The 19,378-nt window shown below is 38.4% G+C and overlaps 1 protein-coding gene across 1 annotated transcript in view; it reads right to left on the bottom strand.

Annotated features, from left to right (window-relative positions):
• LOC140146390 (uncharacterized) overlaps positions 1–19,378 on the bottom strand; it is a 57,618-nt gene that overhangs the window by 18,089 nt on the left and 20,151 nt on the right. Inside the window, exons 4-9 of the mRNA XM_072168225.1 lie at positions 17,651–17,758; positions 16,826–16,993; positions 3,928–4,069; positions 2,747–2,923; positions 1,983–2,011; positions 513–696 (exon numbers count right to left, since the gene is read on the bottom strand). Of these exons, the coding sequence (XP_072024326.1) occupies positions 513–696; positions 1,983–2,011; positions 2,747–2,923; positions 3,928–4,069; positions 16,826–16,993; positions 17,651–17,758 (808 nt within the window). The remainder of the gene's footprint in view (positions 1–512; positions 697–1,982; positions 2,012–2,746; positions 2,924–3,927; positions 4,070–16,825; positions 16,994–17,650; positions 17,759–19,378) is intronic.

Below are 19,378 nucleotides of genomic sequence, written 5' to 3'. Positions count from 1 at the left end.
TGTGTATAATACATAGACATTGGGTAATAACAATGCATGTGTGCAAGTGGGGTCGTTGTCCTACGTAAGTTGTGGGAGAAGATGCATTTTTAGTTGAAATCACGTTTTTGACCCCTGTGACCCCTGTGTGACCTTTGACCCCGCGAGTTTCATGTGACATGTAGGGGCATGGTCAATGATCATTGTGACTAAGTTAGGTCAAAATCGATGTAAGCATGTGAGTGCTAGAGCAAATGTAATGGTTGACAGAAGAAGAAGAAGAACCTGTAAGAAAAAAGACACAGCCGTGACTAACGTCACGGCTGTGTAATAAAATGTTGTTTTAAACGTTATCATCAGTATTGTTATTAAGCTTTAAGACTTTATTAGCTTCCCTGATCTTTTAGACATCATTAAATTACGCCAATGGGTATTCTCCTTTAATCCTCCTTCTCATGCTCAATATCCAGTGGAAAGTTATGAATTGTCGGATAGATGTGTTGAAACAATGAATAATTTAAAGCAAATGTTACCAATGCAGCTGAACCGGCCATCACCGCTGTACTGAGGCACATTGCACACGCATGAGGCACTTCCTTCACTATCCGGGACACATGTAGCAAATGCATGACACTGTATCTTTTCGCAGGTTATACCAGTATTGTTTTGACATTTACACTCTTCAGAACAGTCTGGGCGTGTCCAGCTGCCTCCATACTGTTAAAATAATAACAATCCCTTGTAGTATATCGTCATTGGGCGGGAGAAACCGCATATGTACTTTTGCCCCTTGAGTGTAGACTTTATATTGAAGATGTTTCTTCACCCATGTTCAAGAGCCAAAAGTTCATGTAGGAAACACCCCATTTTTACTTTTGGACCTTGAAACGGATAAAGCCTTGTAGGTTTAGGCTTTACATTGAATGGTTTGCTTCATCCATGATCAAGGGCAAAATGTACATAATATGAGGTTTTCCCGCCAAGTGACGATATTGGTCACACGATTTACTAAATGGGGTGGGTGCATATCGAATTGGGAAATCCTAGTAATATGGATAAAATAAAGCCCACGTTGTTATTTAGCTGAAAATCGTACAACCATGCGATTTTTACTATATTTGGGTAACTATTATGGAAGTTTTAACTGCATAATAGTTTGCATCACCAACCCATGCCCGTATGCTCACCTTGAATACGCAGTAATCAACAGACCCTAATCAATGTTCATACTTTTCTCATGTCATACACGGACTCTTACAGTGACAAAACGTTATTATTGATTAAGCATAAGAGTAAAAGGTTGAATACCCAAAATTTCAACATTATGATGACCTGAACATCTTGTTTGTTTTAAACCACTGAAGTGAAATGACCCCAACTTTAAAGTGAGACGAGCTACGAGCATACTAGCTGGGCGAGAAAAGTGATGTGCATCGGTAAATATAGAGAACGTTTCATCAAAACTGTAAAAAAAATTGCTATGCACCTTGGTATTTTTCAGTGATTTTAACCACCTTTTTCAACGGTTGTTTGATGGGATCATTTATTGGTTTTCTAAACAAAACATCATGTACAACCAAAGTTTAGGCTTAAACAGCTAAAAGTGATATCATGCTAATGTATACAGATGCTTTTGAGTGATTCTCAACTTTAATTTCCCCTCTCTTACAAAATTTTTGACTTTTATAGCATTTTTTAAGCTTTTTCGAATAATTCCTTTTATTGTTTGATAATATATGTTTATAAAATTTCCTTGTTGCTTGTTTCACTTATTCCAGTTGTTTCAATGGCAGTATTAATCACCTACCCTTTGCAAATAAAGAAATATGATTTAGGTTAAATAGCGCCATCTATAGTTTGCATTTAGTTAATAATGAAGCCAATTCTATATACATCAAACAACCGTGTTTCAGATGCCAGAAAATTGTCCCTCTTGTTTGCTGAGTTCTAATTAGTGGTATTTTACCATATGAGGAGAACCATTTTTGAGTTGTTATTCTTACCGGAATAAAAATCTGGTTTGAATGGCAACCTACAAGAGAACAGAAAATAATGTTTATTCATTCATCAATTAGTCAATACTCTATTTTGCTCAAACATAAGTCACATTATTTTACACAAATGGTGAACAGTGCTTTTAATTATGTATATGAATTGTGAACGCTGACCCAAAATACTATCTCACACACGTTCATGTTTTATATTATAGCCTCAAATATTTTTGTTATTTAAGGGATCTGGAATGAGCGTTTTGAGCGTTTCGATACCATACACTTTAAGTATAAATCATCAGATTTATAAAGTTTACTTCGAGTACTGTTAAATATCAAAAATATAAATTTGTAATAATTTGCCATAAAATGTGTATTACATTGCGAATTTCAAAAAATCCAAATTATTTGATATCAGAAGGACATTCTTCGTATTCAGAATGCAATTCGATATGTTTGATGTGCTCTAATGTCCCACAATAAATACTGCCCAATCGTCCATACCCCACCCCTTAACAAATCAATTTCAAATAATATGCTTTAATTACGTAATATGCCCTACAATTGCTATGCTCTGACGAAAGGAATGACGTCGACTCACAAAGAAGCCTTAAAACCATACTGTAACGTTTGCAGAGGAAGACGGCCTCAATATTATTTTCAAAATTCTGTTTTTACAGGATTGTAATGTACTTTATTAAACTAACATACCCTGCTGAATCACGGACGTTTGGGGGACAATTACGATACCTTAAATGTCAAAATGTTTGTCTTACCATCTTTACACAAGCCATTCAGATGCAAACGAATCTCAATTTCATTGGCTACACACGTTTCAATGTAACTATTGATAAGGTGACAGACTTTGTCAATCTCAGGCAGCGTGGCGCATAAATTATTAACACATTCTTCAAATAACTTTTCTTCATCATAAACACCACATGGTATAGTTTCTAATGTGAGAAAAAAAAACAGGGAAAATGATATCACATAATAATTTATGGATTGTGTGTGCGGAAGTGTTAGTTGGGCGTCGGGGGCTATGGCTACATTCTCTCAGTCATGATGGTTCATCGGTACATCAAAGGTCGTCGGTATAAGAGGTTTGTTGCAAAACCCCTTGCATACACTTGAGCAAACCATCAATAAAGTACGGATATATGGGAGTTGTCAACAAAAGCAGTTTTTGGCTGGATGCTTGGGCAGGATGTACATCCCGCCAACAAATGCTTTTGTTGAAAACCCCCTTAAACAAGTGATTGTTTTGACGTATTCTCAAAATTACTTAAGTGGACGTAAGGGGTTTTGCAACAAATCTCTTCATGTGGAACGTGTGTACCGAAAGTCCAAATGCTGTCACAATCTGCGATATGATTCTCCCCTTTGGTCTGCTACAGTTCAAACCCAATCTTAATTTCGCCTTTTTTATGTCAAGCATATCTAGGCATTAACAACTGAAATCTAGGAGATAACGCTATCGAAACTTCAGCCAGGTGCAAGTGACGTGGCGAATTAGGGTCGCCATTTTTACAGGACAGGCAAGTGTAGCCAACGATCGGGCTTATTATCTTGATCGAAACCAACTGTATCGATGTTTTTAGTATCGGATCATCTATCCCGCCTTTTACCAGATGAACCACGGTGAGAGCGGTATTAGATTTTGTTTTTGGCCCTGCGGAGAATTGAACCCAGGACCTCTCGCACCAAAAGTAAATACCTTTAACCAGTGTGCCACGCAGCTCCCAGTAAAGTAATTCAGTAAAGTGTATGCCGGCACTGTGAGCTCTCTGGTAAACTAATTGGGATGTCACTGACGTGAAATGCATGACAAACACACTTCTTGTGCCTCAGGTATTATAATTTGTACAAAGTGTCAAAAATGTCAACCACTGCAGCACTACTATACTGTACTTGATTGCTCCATTCACGATATATGTGTTTGATAAATATTGCTTACCGTTATTAAATATTCCACACAGAAATTCCGCCTCTTTTAAATTATCGTGGTTGTTCTGACAAATTGCATTTTCGCAATCATGGCATAGGTTGCAGTCCATGTCAGTTCGCCAACTGTCTCCAAAATCCACAGCATTTGACACCTAAAAGAGGAATATGTTAGTGAGTTTGTAAGGATAAGGATTGTATGTTCACAGTTATCTCATAGGCTGCAGTCCAAGTCACATACTTGAAGGCACGGCGACTTAGCAGTCTCAGACTTGGACTTATAATTGCAAAGTAGCTCGAGGTCGTGTGTTCGAGTCACCGCAGCGTCAACGTGTTGTGCACGTGTGTAACCGAGTCGCTGTGGATGAGGTGTAGCGATTCCCCAAAGTAACATTATATGGATTAGTTTGACCCGATCGCTTAGAAAGAACTATGGGCACTTCAGCCTGTGAACACGTTTACGTCCCGCAATATGCTAGGACGTTAACCAATTGCGAAAATATAATATAAAACTATGCCCGTTTTTTAGAAATATATATATTTTTAAATATTGTGCAGCAGATATAATATTTTCGTGATTAATACCAATAGTTCACAATTTTATATTTAATGTGGACGTTTGGAGTTCTTGCAGACTTCATTTTCTAAGCTATTGTTAATGTGACATTCTTCGGTACTTGTCGCGCCCTAGGACGAACCTCGGAATGATGAAAAACCAGGATTGGTGTAAAACGTTTCCTGTGTAGATTGCGACAAAATATACGTGGGAGAAACGATGCGAGTTTTAGGAGAAAGACTGGAATAACACACTGCCGATACCACCTCAAATACATCAGCAATTGTAGGGCATCACAAACGCACAGGACATAATGCTGACACTGACAACGTAAAAGTTTTCTGCGGAGAGGAAAACTATTGCCAAGATATGTGAGAGAAGCGATTTTCATCCAGAAAGAGACCAGCCCACCCTTAATAGGGACGGGGCCAAGAACTTTCTAAAATCTATGATACTTTGCTTCTAGAAACACCTGACAAAAGGCCAACAAAGGACATTGTCAACAAGAAGTAAAGGTCATACATCAATTATTCACCATTCTTAGTCAGTGGGAGTGGTCTAGTTCGTAGACACATTTCTGATTGGACAATCGCATGATTTCGGGTGCCGTCTATCAGGCCGTAGACGACCCCACGTCATCATGCGTCTTGATAATTCGTAACACGCGTGTAGAGGTGCGCGTATGTATCGCGCTGGATGCGTAGACTAGTGCGGAATACGCGAACGCGCTAGCAATACGCGCAACAGAATACCTGAAGTTGTAAACAAGTTTCGTTCATTTTATAATGAGGGAGTTTTATGACGGTAACTTAGTTTTTGCTTAAAAATTTGTTTACAGTTATTAAAATAATATTTAACTGACTAAGAATGAGAATAAACGATAGGAATTTTTATTTTGCCTATCCTCTACCTATGATAGACGACAGGCAGGTCCAATATTTTTATCGTAGTGGATACGGCTGCGCCGGCATCCACTACTCAAAATATTGGACCTGCCTGTCGTCTATCACACGGTAGAGGATAGGCAAAATAAAAAATTCCTATCGTTTATTCTCTAATATCACACCGCTGATGACGGAGTATGGTTACTCTGAATAATTCGGACAAAAACGTGAGTGTTGTTGGCTGTGTCTTTTTTCTTACAGGTTCCTTCTTGCACAGCCGCCATCGGCGCTGTGCATTGTTTTTACCGCGTTCTTGCACAGCCGCTATCAGCGCTGTGCATTCTTATTACCGCGTTCTTCTTCTTGCACAGCCGCCATCGGCGCTGTGCATTCTTTTTACCGCGTTCTTCTTTCTTCTTTCTTTACACATGTGTCTTTTTTCTTACAGGTTCTTACACAGCCGTGACGTTAGTCACGGCTGTGTCTTTTTTCTTACAGGTTCTTACACAGCCGTGACGTTAGTCACGGCTGTGTCTTTTTTCTTACAGGTTCTTTCTTCTTTCTTTCTTCTGCCGACCACTACATTTGCTCTACCACTTACATGCTTGTACCGATTTTGACCTAACTTGGTCACAACCATCATTGACCATGCCCCTACATGTCATATGAAATTCGTGGGGTCAAAGGTCAAGCAGGGGTCATAGGGGTCAAAAACGTGATTTCAACTCAAAATGCTTCTTCTCTCACAGATTACGTAGGAGAGTGACACCACTTGCACACCTGCATTGTTATTATCAAGTGTCTATGGGGTCCTCACAGATTTGGGGTCAAAGGTCATTAAGGGGTCACTTCCGGTATAAAACGAAAAACCTTCAAAAATTTTTATTTGCTAAGAAAACATAGGACAGTAACGGTATGTTCACAAATAAATTGTAGTTACTCTGTGCATATGTGGTATTTTTTTATTTAGGGTCAAATGTCATTAAGGGGCTACTTCCGGTATAAAACGAAATTCCTTTAAAATGCTTCTTCTCCCACAAATTACGTATGACAGTGACGCCACTTGCACACATGCATTGTTATTACTCATTGTCTATGGGGTCCTCACAAATTTGGAATCAAAGGTCATTAAGGGGTCACTTCCGGTATAAAACGAAAAACCTTCAAAATTTTTATTTGCTAAGAAAAACATTGAGGGTGATGGTATATTCACACGTGAATTGTGTTTACCTATTGTACGTGTGGTATTTTTTCATTTGGGGTCAAAGGTCATTAAGGGGTCACTTCCGGTCTGAGACGAAAAACCTTCAAAATGCCCCTTTCTGCCACAAATAACATAGTAAAGTGGTGCCACTTGGACCCATACATTGACATTAGCCAATGTCTATGGGCGTTTTATATATTTTGAGGTCAAAGGTCATTAAGGCGTCAAAACACGGCTGTGTTCGTGGTCTTAGACCACAGCTAAGTCTAGTTTCTTCTTTCTTTCTTCTTTCTTTCTTCTTCTTTCTGCCGACCACTACATTTGCTCTAGCACTTACATGCTTACACCGATTTTGACCTAACTTGGTCACAACCATCATTGACCATGCCCCTACATGACATATGAAACTCGTGGGGTCAAAGGTCACGCAGGGGTCATAGGGGTCAAAAACATGATTTCAACTCAAAATGCTTCTTCTCTCACAGATTACGTAGGACCGTGACACCACTTGCACACATGCATTGTTATTATCCAGTATCTATGGGGTCCTCACAGATTTGGGGTCAAAGGTCATTAAGGGGTCACTTCCGGTATAAAACGAAAAACCTTCAAAAAATTTTATTTGCTAAGAAAAACATAGGACAGTAACGGTATGTTCACACATAAATTGTAATTACCCTGTGTATATGTGGTATTTTTTATTTAGGGTCAAAGGTCATTAAGGGCCACTTCCGGTACAAAACGAAATACCTTTAAATGCTTCTTCTCCCACAAATTACGTAGGACAGTAACACCACTCGCATACATGCATTGTTATTACCCAGTGTCTATGGGGTCCTCACAGATTTGGGGTCAAAGGTCATTAAGGGGTCACTTCCGGTATAAAACGAAAAACCTTCAAATTTTTTTATTTGCTAAGAAAAACATAGGACAGTAACGGTATGTTCACACATGAATTGTGGGTACCCAATTCATATGTGGTATTTTTTTTATTTGGGGTCAAACGTCATTAAGGGGTCACTTCCGGTATAAAACGAAAACCGTCAAAATTTTTTATTTGCTAAGAAAAACATAGGACAGTAACGGTATGTTCACACATGAATTGTGGGTACCCAATTCATATGTGGTATTTTTTTATTTGGGGTCAAATGTCATTAAGGGGTCACTTCCGGTCTGAGACGAAAAACCTTCAAAATGCCCCTTCTGCCACAAGTAACATTGCAAAGTGGTGACACATGCACCCATGCATTGACATTAGCCAATGTCTATGGCCGTTTTCATATATTTTGGGGTCAAAGGTCATTAGGGGTAACAACACGGCTGTGTTCGTGGGTTAGACCACAGCTTAGTCTAGTTACACAGCCGTGACGTTAGTCACGGCTGTGTCTTTTTTCTTACAGGTTCTTTCTTCTTTCTTTCTTCTTCTTCTGCCGACCACTACATTTGCTCTAGCACTTACATGCTTACACCGATGTTGACCTAACTTGGTCACAACCATCATTGACCATGCCCCTACATGTCATATGAAACTCGTGGGGTCAAAGGTCACGCAGGGGTCATAGGGGTCAAAAACGTGATTTCAACTCAAAATGCTTCTTCTCTCACAGATTACGTAGGACAGTGACACCACTTGCACACATGCATTGTTATTATCCAGTGTCTATGGGGTCCTCACAGATTTGGGGTCAAATGTCATTAAGGGGTCACTTCCGGTATAAAACGAAAACCATCAAATTTTTTTTATTTGCTAAGAAAAACATAGGACAGTAACGGTATGTTCACACATAAATTGTAGTTACCCTGTGTATATGTGGTATTTTTTATTTAGGGTCAAAGGTCATTAAGGGCCACTTCCGGTATAAAACGAAATATCTTTAAAATGCTTCTTCTCCCACAAATTACGTAGGACAGTGACACCACTTGCACACATGCATTGTTATTACCCAGTGTCTATGGGGTCCTCACAGATTTGGGGTCAAAGGTCATTAAGGGGTCACTTCCGGTATAAAACGAAAAACCTTCAAAATTTCTTATTTGCTAAGAAAAACATAGGACAGTAACGGTATGTTCACACATAAATTGTAGTTACCCTGTGTATATGTGGTATTTTTTTATTTAGGGTCAAAGGTCATTAAGGGGTCACTTCCGGCCTGAGACGAAAAACCTTCAAAATGCCCCTTCTGCCACAAATAACATAGCAAAGTGATGCCACATGCACCCATGCATTGACATTAGCCAATGTCTATGGGGTTTTCATACATTTTGGGGTCAAAGGTCATTGGGGGTTACAACACGGCTGTGTTCGTGGTCTTAGACCACAGCTAAGTCTAGTTCTTCTTTCTTCTGTCAACATTATCATAATCGGCCATCGTAGCCACATGCTTTCAGGCATGTTGACCATACTTTGTCAGTTGAACCGTTTGGTGGTGCCACAGATGTCACATGATTAACTTCCGGTCAAATGTCATCCACTTCCGGTCAATGGCCAAAACTTGGATTTTCACTAAAAATGCTACTCCTCCCACATATTATATAGCACCGTGACGTCACTTACACACATGCATCACCTATAGCCAGTGTCTAAAAGTTCCTCACAGAATTGGGATCAAAGGTCATTAAGGGGTCACTTCCGGTAAAAGTCTGAAAAATTTGTTAAAAATATTCAAAAAATCACCGTCTTTACAAATTACATAGCAGTGAGTCGCCATTAGCACACATGCATCGCTAGTAGCCAGGGTTTTTAGGATGCCTACAGTTTTGGGGTCAAAGGTCGTTAATGGGTTACTTCCGGTCAAAAACCAAAATTATCAAAAAATGTTTAAAAAAATTTATCTCAAAATGTAAACAAACCAGAGTAATATAACCATCATACATTAATTAGTGTTACCTGATGTATGCATGGTATTTTAATTTTGGGGGTCAAAGGTCATTAAGGGGTCACTTCCTGTTTTTAGCTAAATAACTTCAAGAATTTTTATCTCAACAACTAAACATGGTAGAATTTTTTCATTAAAATTGGAACAATGCATTTTGTCGGTGTACATAAGGTATTTTTTTCATTGAGGTCAAAGGTCGTTAAGGGGGTCAAAAGGTCAATCATAAATTTAAAAAAAATCAAAATCCATGTATAAGTTCCGATTAAGCTGAAATTCACCAGGAATATTCCTTATGACATCCTAAGCACTATGTAATATTTTTGCGGGTCAAAGGTAATTAAGTCTCACTTCCGGTTCTCACAGATTCATTTGTCACTGCTGGCTGTGCATCCTCGCGGTCGCAGGCGAACGCAATCAGATCTCGTTACACAGCCGTGACGTTAGTCACGGCTGTGTCTTTTTTCTTACAGGTTCTTCTTTCTTTCTGTCAACCATTACATTTGCTCTAGCACTCACATGCTTACATCGATTTTGACCTAACTTGGTCACAATGATCATTGACCGTGCCCCTACATGTCACATGAAACTTGTGGGGTCAAAGGTCACGCAGGGGTCAAACACGTGATTTCAACTAAAAATGCATCTTCTCCCACAACTTAAGTATAACAGTGACGCCACTTGCACACATGAATTGGTATTACCCAGTGTCTATGTGATGTACACAGATTTGGGGTCAAAGGTCATTAAGGGGTCACTTCCGGTATAAAACGAAATACCTTCAAAAAATTTTATTAGCTAAACAAATCATAGGACAGTAACGGTATGTTCACACATGAATTGTTCTTGCCCACTTTATATGTGGTATTTTTTTAATTTGGGTCAAAGGTCATTAAGGGGTCACTTCCGGTATAAAACGAAATGCCTTTAAAATGCATCTTCTCCCACAAATTACGTAGGACAGTGACGCCACTTGCACACATGAATTGTTATTACCCAGTGTCTATAGGGTGTACACAGATTTGGGGTTAAATGTCATTAAGGGGTCACTTCCGGTATAAAACGAAATACCTTCAAAAATTTCTATTAGCTAAACAAAACATAGGACAGTAACGGTATGTTCACACATGAATTGTGATTACCCAGTGTATATGTGATATTTTTTTATTTTGGGTCAAAGGTCATTAAGGGGTCACTTCCGGTATAAAACGAAATACCTTTAAAATGCATCTTCACCCACAAATTACGTAGGACAGTGACGCCACTTGCACACATGCATTGTCATTACCCAGTGTCTACGTGGTGTACACAGATTTGGGGTCAAAGGTCATTAAAGGGTCACTTCCGGTATAAAACGAAATACCTTCAAAAATATTTTTTAGCTAAACAAAACATTGGACAGTAACGGTATGTTCACACATGAATTGTGGTTATCCAGTGTATCTCTTGTGTTTTTTTTATTTGGGATTAAAGGTCATTTAGGGTCACCTCCGGTCTAAAAGGAAATTCCTTCTAAATGCCTCTTCTGCCACAAATAACATGGTAAAGTGATGCCACATGCACACATACATTGACATTAGCCAATGTCTATGGGGTTTTTTCATATATTTTGGGGTCAAAGGTCATTAAGGGGTCACAACACGGCTGTGTTCGTGGTCTTAGACCACAGCTAATTTTTTCTTGCACATCCGCCATCGGCGATGTGCATTGTTTTTACCGCGTTCTTCTTTCTTCTTTCTTTCTTCTGTCAACACTATGATCAGCCATCGTAGCCACATGCTTTCAGGCATGTTGACCATACTTGGTCAGTATAACCGTTTGGTGGTGCCACAGATGTCACATGATCAACTTCCGGTCAAATGTCATCCACTTCCGGTCAATGGCCAAAACTTGGATTTTCACTAAAAATGCTACTTCTTCCACATATTACATAGCATCGTAACGTCACTTACACACATGCATCATCTATAGCCAGTGTCTAAAAGTTATACCACAAAATTGGAATCAAAGGTCATTAAGGGTCACTTCGGTAAAAGTCTGAAAAATTTGTACAAAATATTCAAAAAATCACTGTCTTTACAAATTACATAGCAGAGAGTCGCCATTAGCACACATGCATCGCTACTAGCTAGGGTCTTTAGGATGCCTACAGTTTTGGGGTCAAAGGTCATTAAGGGGTTACTTCCGGTCAAAAACCAAAATTATCAAAAAAGTTACAAAATTTTTATCTCAAAATGTAAACAAACCAGAGTAATATACCCATCATACATGAATTAGTGTTACATGATGTATGCATGGTATTTTTATTTTGGGGGTCAAAGGTCATTAAGGGGTCACTTCCTGTTTTTAGCTAAATAACTTCAAGAATTTTTATCTCGACAACTAAACATAGTAGAATTTTTTAATTAAAATTGGAACAATGCATTTTGTCGGTGTACATAAGTTTTTTTTTTCATTGAAGTCAAAGGTCATTAAGGGGGTCAAAAGGTCAATCATAAATTTAAAAAAAATCAAAATCCATGTATAAGTTCCGATTAAGCTGAAATTCACCAGGAATGGTTATGAGGCGTCACTTCCGGTGTTAAACAAAATACCTTCTAAAATACCTGGCGGTTGTGCATGCTCGCGGTCGCAGGCGACCGCAACCATATCTAGTTTCTTCTTCTTTCTTCTTCTTCTGTCAACATCATGTTAATCAGCCATCGCAGCCACATGCTTTCAGCCATGTTGATCAAAGTTGGTCACTAGGACCATTGAGTGGTGCCACAACTGTCACATGATCATTTCTGGTCAAAGGTTATTCACTTCCGGTCAGTGGCCGAAAACGTGATTTTCACTAAAAATGCTTCTTCTTCCACATTTTACATAGCACCGTGACGTCACTTACACACATGCATCATCTATAGCCAGTGTCTAAAAGTTGTTCACAGAATTGGGATCAAAGGTCATTAAGGGGTCACTTCCGGTAAAAGTCTGAAAATTTGTAAAAATATTCAAAAAATCACTGTCTTTACAAATTACATAGCAGAGAGTCGCCATTAGCACACATGCATCGCTACTAGCTAGGGTCTGTAGGATGCCTACAGTTTTGGGGTCAAAGGTCATTAAGGGGTTACTTCCGGTCAAAAACCAAAATTATCAAAAAAAGTTTAAAAAATTTTTATCTCAAAATGTAAACAGACCAGAGTAATATAATCATCATACATGAATTAGTGTTTTCTGATGTATGCATGGTATTTTTATTTTGGGGGTCAAAGGTCATTAAGGGGTTCCTATCTGTTTTTAGCTAAATAACTTTAAGAATTTTTATCTCGACAACTAAACAAAGTAGAATTTTTTAATTAAAAATTGAACAATGCATTTTGTCGGTGTACATAAGGTTTTTTTTTTCATTGAAGTCAAAGGTCATTAAAAGGGTCAAAAGGTCAATCATAAATTTAAAAAAAATCAAAATCCATGTATAAGTTTCGATTAAGCTGAAATTCACCAGGAATATTCCTTATGACATCCTAAGCACTATGTAATATTTTTGCGGGGTCAAAGGTAATTAAGGGATCACTTCTGGTTCTCACAGATTCGGGGTCATAACTCATTTGTCACTGCTGGCTGTGCATGCTCGCGGTCGCAGGCGAACGCAATCAGATCTCGTTCTTCTTCTGTCAACCATTACATTTGCTCTAGCACTCACATGCTTACATCGATTTTGACCTAACTTGGTCACAATTATCATTGACCATGCCCCTACATGTCACATGAAACTCGCGGGGTCAAAGGTCACGCAGGGGTCAAAAACTTGGTTTCAACTAAAAATGCATCTTCTCCCACAACTTACGTAGGACAGCGACCCCACTTGCACAAATGCATTGTTATTACCCAGTGTCTATGTGGTGTACACAGATTTGTGGTCAAAGGTCATTAAGGGGTCACTTCCGGTATAAAACGAAAAACCTTCAAAAAATTTTATTAGCTAAGTAAAACATTGGACAGTAACCGTATGTTCACACATGATCTGCAGTCACCCAATGTATATGTGGTATTTTTTTTATTTGGGGTCAAAGCTCATTAAGGGTTCACTTCCGGTATAAAAAGAAATACCTTTAAAATGCATCTTCTTCCACAAATTATGTGGGACAGAGACGCCACTTGCACACATGCATTGTTATTACCCAGTGTCTATTTGGTGTACACAGATTTGGGGTCAAAGGTCATTAAGGGGTCACTTCCGGTATAAAACGAAATACCTTCAAAAATTTTTATTAGCTAAGTAAAACATGGGACAGTAACTGTATGTTCACACATGATCTGCAGTCACCCAATGCATATGTGGTATTTTTGTATTTGGGGTCAAATCTCATTAAGGGGTCACTTCCGGTATAAAACGAAATACCTTTAAAATGCATCTTCTTCCACAGATTCTGTAGGACAGTGACGCCACTTGTACACATGCATTGTTATTACCCAGTGTCTATGGGGTGTACACAGATTTGGGGTCAAAGGTCATTAAGGGGTCACTTCCGGTATAAAACGAAAAACTTTAAAAAAATTTTATTTGCTAAGAAAAACATAGGACAGTAACGGTATGTTTACACATTAATTGTGGTTACCCAATTCATATGTGTTATTTTTTTTATTTGGGGTCAAATGCCATTAAGGGGTCACTTCCGGTCTGAGACGAAAAACCTTCAAAATGCCCCTTCTGCCACAAGTAACATGGCAAAGTGATGCCACGTGCACACATGCGTTGACATTAGCCAACGTCTATGGGCGTTTTCATATATTTTGGGGTCAAAGGTCATTAAGGGGTAACAACACGGCTGTGTTCGTGGTCTTAGACCACAGCTAAGTCTAGTTTTAAACTTGTCTTTGATGGCTAATCTTCTATTGTCCTTCGTCTCTGTTCATGATGGTATATTGCGTCCTGGTTTATATCGCCTCATTTATCCACTGTTACATCTCTCTGCCTATGTGTCTACCTCGTTAAAATCTTCTACGTCTATAATACGATCGTTCTGCACATACTATGTGTTGGTAGATTTATTAACAATGGAATGTGATGCTTTGCGATGCCAGCATTTATAATAAACAACAACAGTGTAGAAAAAGGAGTCTGCAAGACTTCGAAACGTCAACAGTGAATACTGTTTTACTGGAATAAATCAGAACAATCTGCTATCATGTTACAATAACAGTCATGATGAACATGTTCAGTAGTGCTAAGTATGTTTTTAATATATACAATATTTTATTCTTGGATCTGCCGCTATGAGCAACGTTACCATTTTGAGAGCATCCTGGTAGATATACATGTAAGACGTAATTGAATACATGAATACAAAACCCACCCAAGTCCATGGGAAGTGATTTTGAGAAAAAAACCTGTGTATCATTTTAATTCCTTCAGTTAAATTTACCTGGTCAATATGGTAAGTTGTACGTGCAAATGAGTAGGTTAAACTGTATTAGGTATGACGATTAGCATTTCAGGGAATTCGTGGGGTTCATTTTAAATTCTGGACTTGGGTGGTTTTTTTAATCATATACAAAGACAATAATGTTGGAATGAAGTTACCACTAGTAAAATAATACAAAATAAAGCACACATGTATGTATAATGCTGATAAGTATTCTGCCATGCAATATAAACCACACACTTTCCTTGATTAAACTCATTTTTTTTCTTCAAAAGTCACTCTCCAGTAATGAATGTGTTACAAGTGGACTTTTATACATACTGGATTTCAATCAATGTGTTACAAGACTCAAATCATGGACTTTGGTGGTTCTTTCATACATGCTATTTTAACATGCTCAATAGACACAGAGGATGAATTTGAGTTGTTCTTTCATACATATGACATGCCTATGTATAGCAACAACTTCCCATGCTTAACTCAATTTGGCCACAGTATGGACTTGGGTGGGTTTTGTATTCGTATATTCAATTGCAAAAAGTGACACTTTTTAGAACTCATGGGACAGTAAAGCACAACGTCTAATTTAGTCCTAGCTATAACACTATCGGTGCCCGGTTTGGTACCAATAACTCTTTGTACCATTGGTGATGTAATAATTATTGTATCAAGCATAATAATTCATTTAAATATAACACCGAAAGCGCTATGTATATAAATGTTTTATGTGGTACTCAAGAAAGACCAATCAGTTCCTAACCGGGCACCGACAGGAGTACAGGGTTTCCCAGAAAAAAATTACCGAGAGAAATAGACATCAGAGTCAAAAAATTAAAATGTAGCGCATAGCCTATTTTATTGTGCATCACATGTGAATTTTTTATTTGATTCGGTTGACTGACTGCGAAGAAAATAACTATTACATAATGCGCGCATTAATGCAGTTCATTCCAAGTTTGATCAACAGTCGCTTTTTCATACTCGCTCACCGCTTCCTAAAGATTGCGTGTCAATAAATTAAATTCACATTATATATTTTATAATCCGACGGTGTTATGGTATTCATGCTCTCACTGAAGATGAATAACAGTTTGTCCGAGGAAACTTTGATTTCTGTAATTGGAAGCTTTCCAACTTTAATTCTTTAGGTTGTGCAAATGTGTTACATTTAACTTTGCAAAGAACATTTGAGCCAAGAATTACAATAATCAAGTGCTTACAGCTTTACATGTGATTTTTGATACCATGCAACATTAATGTTGACATTTTAAAAGATTTAAATTTTGCATTACAATTTCATATACATATGCCACAAACATTAATGTGTGTGAGAATTTGTTTAAGCCACCTGGAATACTTTATGCAATAATTCTTTATGCAACATTGATATCAACAGTACCGAGCATCATCTTACATACAAGCTTTCAGTTTCAATATCGTGCAGAATTTCAAATTTGAGCGAAACCTAATCAAATGTTTTGCAAGAAATAGAATGTTTAAAAAGAACGAAAAGGATTTCACAGAACAACATATGAAGCTCGCCCATTGACAGTTAGCCACTAGTGCACATTGTGTTCAATGATCTTTCTTTCAAACTTGGAATGAAGTGAATTGACGCATGCGTTATGTAATAGCTCATTTCTTCGCAATCGGTCAACCGATTCCAGTAAAATTAACATATAAGATGCAGAATAAGATGGGCTACACGCTGATTTTTAGATGATTGGATTCTGATGTCTATTTCTCGACTAACGTCCAAATTCATTCGCCCGGTATTTTTTCTGGGACACCCTGTATAGGACTAAACAGACGCGGTGCTTTTTTTTTCTTCAAAAATTGAATACCGATCCTCCGGCAAATTTGAATTTATACACCGACGCTGAGCGACGAGCGATTGGTTTCTAGCCATTGAGGCTTTTTGTTGCGTCGTTGTTCAAATACTAATCGCTCAGCGATGGAGTATAAATTCAGCTTAACACTTACAAGAGATTTGTCTGGCGTTGCTAAGTCATCATATCTGATCCCGTTATTATTCCCACAAAGACCGCACAAGATGCCACTCAACGTCTCTGTCACCTCCGGTGCAATTTCTATTACTGCTCTGAATGGTCGACTCCAATATATTGTAATGCCATTACTCATTGTCACTACCTAGAGGAGTTGTTTGGGAAAAGTACTCTTAAAGCTATATTGTGACATTTTCCGAATAGTTTTGTCAAAACCTTTACATGATTATGATTTAGGCAATATAAACAAATTAGTTCCAGCTTTCGATCGACCATCGATTCATCAATTGAATATTATTAATAATATCATAACATATGCATCTCTGCCTGTACTGATATTAAATAATATAAATTTAGCATTAATTATGATTAATTTGCTGTTAGTTCCTTATTGACAAATATCGAAGCAGCATATCCGGCCCAAGACCGAACAAATTTGGATCTTGTGCCTTACTTTAGCAAACTAACAAATATAAAGGTTTTATATAGGTGCTGTAGTTTTGACAAATTCAGGGATGCTGTGTATTAAACGGCGGAATATGTCGTTTAATTATTGTGATCAAAATATTAGTCGAACCCATATAACACTGTACGAACATGGCGTGCGGTTAGGTCAAAACACATAAAAAGTACACCTAACCATAAAGGTGTGTTGCGGCCCATTATGATTGCAGAAAGATAATAAGCTTGATGGACCTAAACAAATTTGGCCAGTATAGTTTACTAGTGTATTAAAAATGAACCACAGTACCAGCGATCGAGCCACTGTTAGCGTCATCTGACATAAGAATGGTAAACTTACCACTGCATTGCAGTATCTGTTAATGGTAGCACATGGCAACACGAAAGTATCAGTTGTCATTTTTGTCCCGTCAATGGTGACTCCGAAGGCGCCGTCCAATTCTATGTTCTAGTAATACAAAATATAAGCCCTAACAGGTTATGGATCTGCGTACCATATGGCATCCCAGTTCGATCAAAAATAGTGATGTGCGATGTTTTAGCACAATGGTAGATATTTTTAGGAACTGATCGATATTGGTAAAAACATGCCCATTGTAAAAACACTTTTGGTCACTCTCAAATATTACAATAGTCGATCCAAGGAGTCATGTCCTCCAGTGCTTTTGATACGAGGGGCGGTCAAAAAGTTCGTAGAACTCGGTATGCTACTTTGTCGCACGGTATTGAATTTGGTCTCATTTGAAAGTTTGTTCCTTCAAAACATTACTGCAAAGATATTAGATTTCTGCATCACTGTATGTGGGCAGGACACTCTTCAGAAGAAGCCTACCTCCATGAATTCACAGGTACTACCAGAAGTGAATACAGGGTCATTATGGACATTTCTCCGAACGGCGGTGAAAACTCAAATGAAATTTAACAATGTACGGTTGCGGTAAATGGTAATGAAGTCCTTGATATTCAACAGCAACGAAATGGTTCTTAGAGTTCAAGAATGGAATGAGCGTCCTTGAAGATCATCCAAGGTCCAAAAGACTTGCTGACGTCACCACTAACGATATACGTGCTGGTACAGTGGCATTGATAATGAATAAAGAGCCGAAAAAGAAACATGAGATAGCCACAAAATATGACAACTCTGATGAATGTGTTTTCAACATTAATCCATTAACATTGGGTATTCCAGGGTGTCTTCTAGATGGGGTCCCAGAATCTTTATGTACAAATTTGATACCAATTGACATATTCAGTTCCATACCTTCTATACACTTAGAATGAGTTTAATCTATATGTGGCTAAAGGTGATAAAACATACATTAATCACTGGAATTACGAGAGCATTCAGTGGAAGCACCTGGATCTCCCACACCTAAGAAGATCATCACTCGGTCATCATAGTGCAAGGTCTTCATCGCTGTTTCTGAGATCCAGGGAGAGTCTTGATGACAGATCATTTGCCAAATGAAAGTACAATTATAGGCATATATCATACAATTTTGATAGCAAAATTGAGGCAAGCCATCATGTGAAGAAGGTTGATGGTAGGAATGTGAGTGTTCTCGGATTGTGTCCTGTACGCTATTCTTAGTTTGTCAAGCTGCCATTCACTACATAGGGGTCAGTTAACTACAGTAACCACATTCTGGTTCAGGCATGGCCTCCAGTTAATGAAACCTATTTCAGAATTTTAAGTCCTAGCTTCATAATATCAGGTTTGCTGGTGATCAATGCTGGTGAGCCTTCACTGAAGAGTGGCTCAAGGAGCTATCGGAAGACTTCCATTTTGTCGACATAGAAGGTTTCAAGAAAAATTGCGACGGGTGCATTAAGGTTTGTAGTGACCATGCTCAAGAGTGAGATAGAAAGAATTTGGCTAGTACTCTTTCAAGTACCTTTAGTCCTGGCCCTAGCTAGGACCCGGCCTACACCGGATAGGGCAGAGATTTTGACACTTGATTTGGGTTATTGGACCTCTGAGGTTGATGAATCACGGAGGTGCTTTTGCGAAAGCGGCTGCGAATTCGAGAAATCCAAGATGGCCGCCGGCGGCCATTTTGAAAATTTT

Source organism: Amphiura filiformis, chromosome 2, assembly GCF_039555335.1.
Source record: "Amphiura filiformis chromosome 2, Afil_fr2py, whole genome shotgun sequence".
In the NCBI taxonomy this organism is placed as follows: Eukaryota; Metazoa; Echinodermata; class Ophiuroidea; order Amphilepidida; family Amphiuridae; genus Amphiura; species Amphiura filiformis.
The sequence above is the reverse complement of the archived record's forward strand: the minus strand, read 5'-3'. Positions and strand labels throughout refer to the sequence as shown.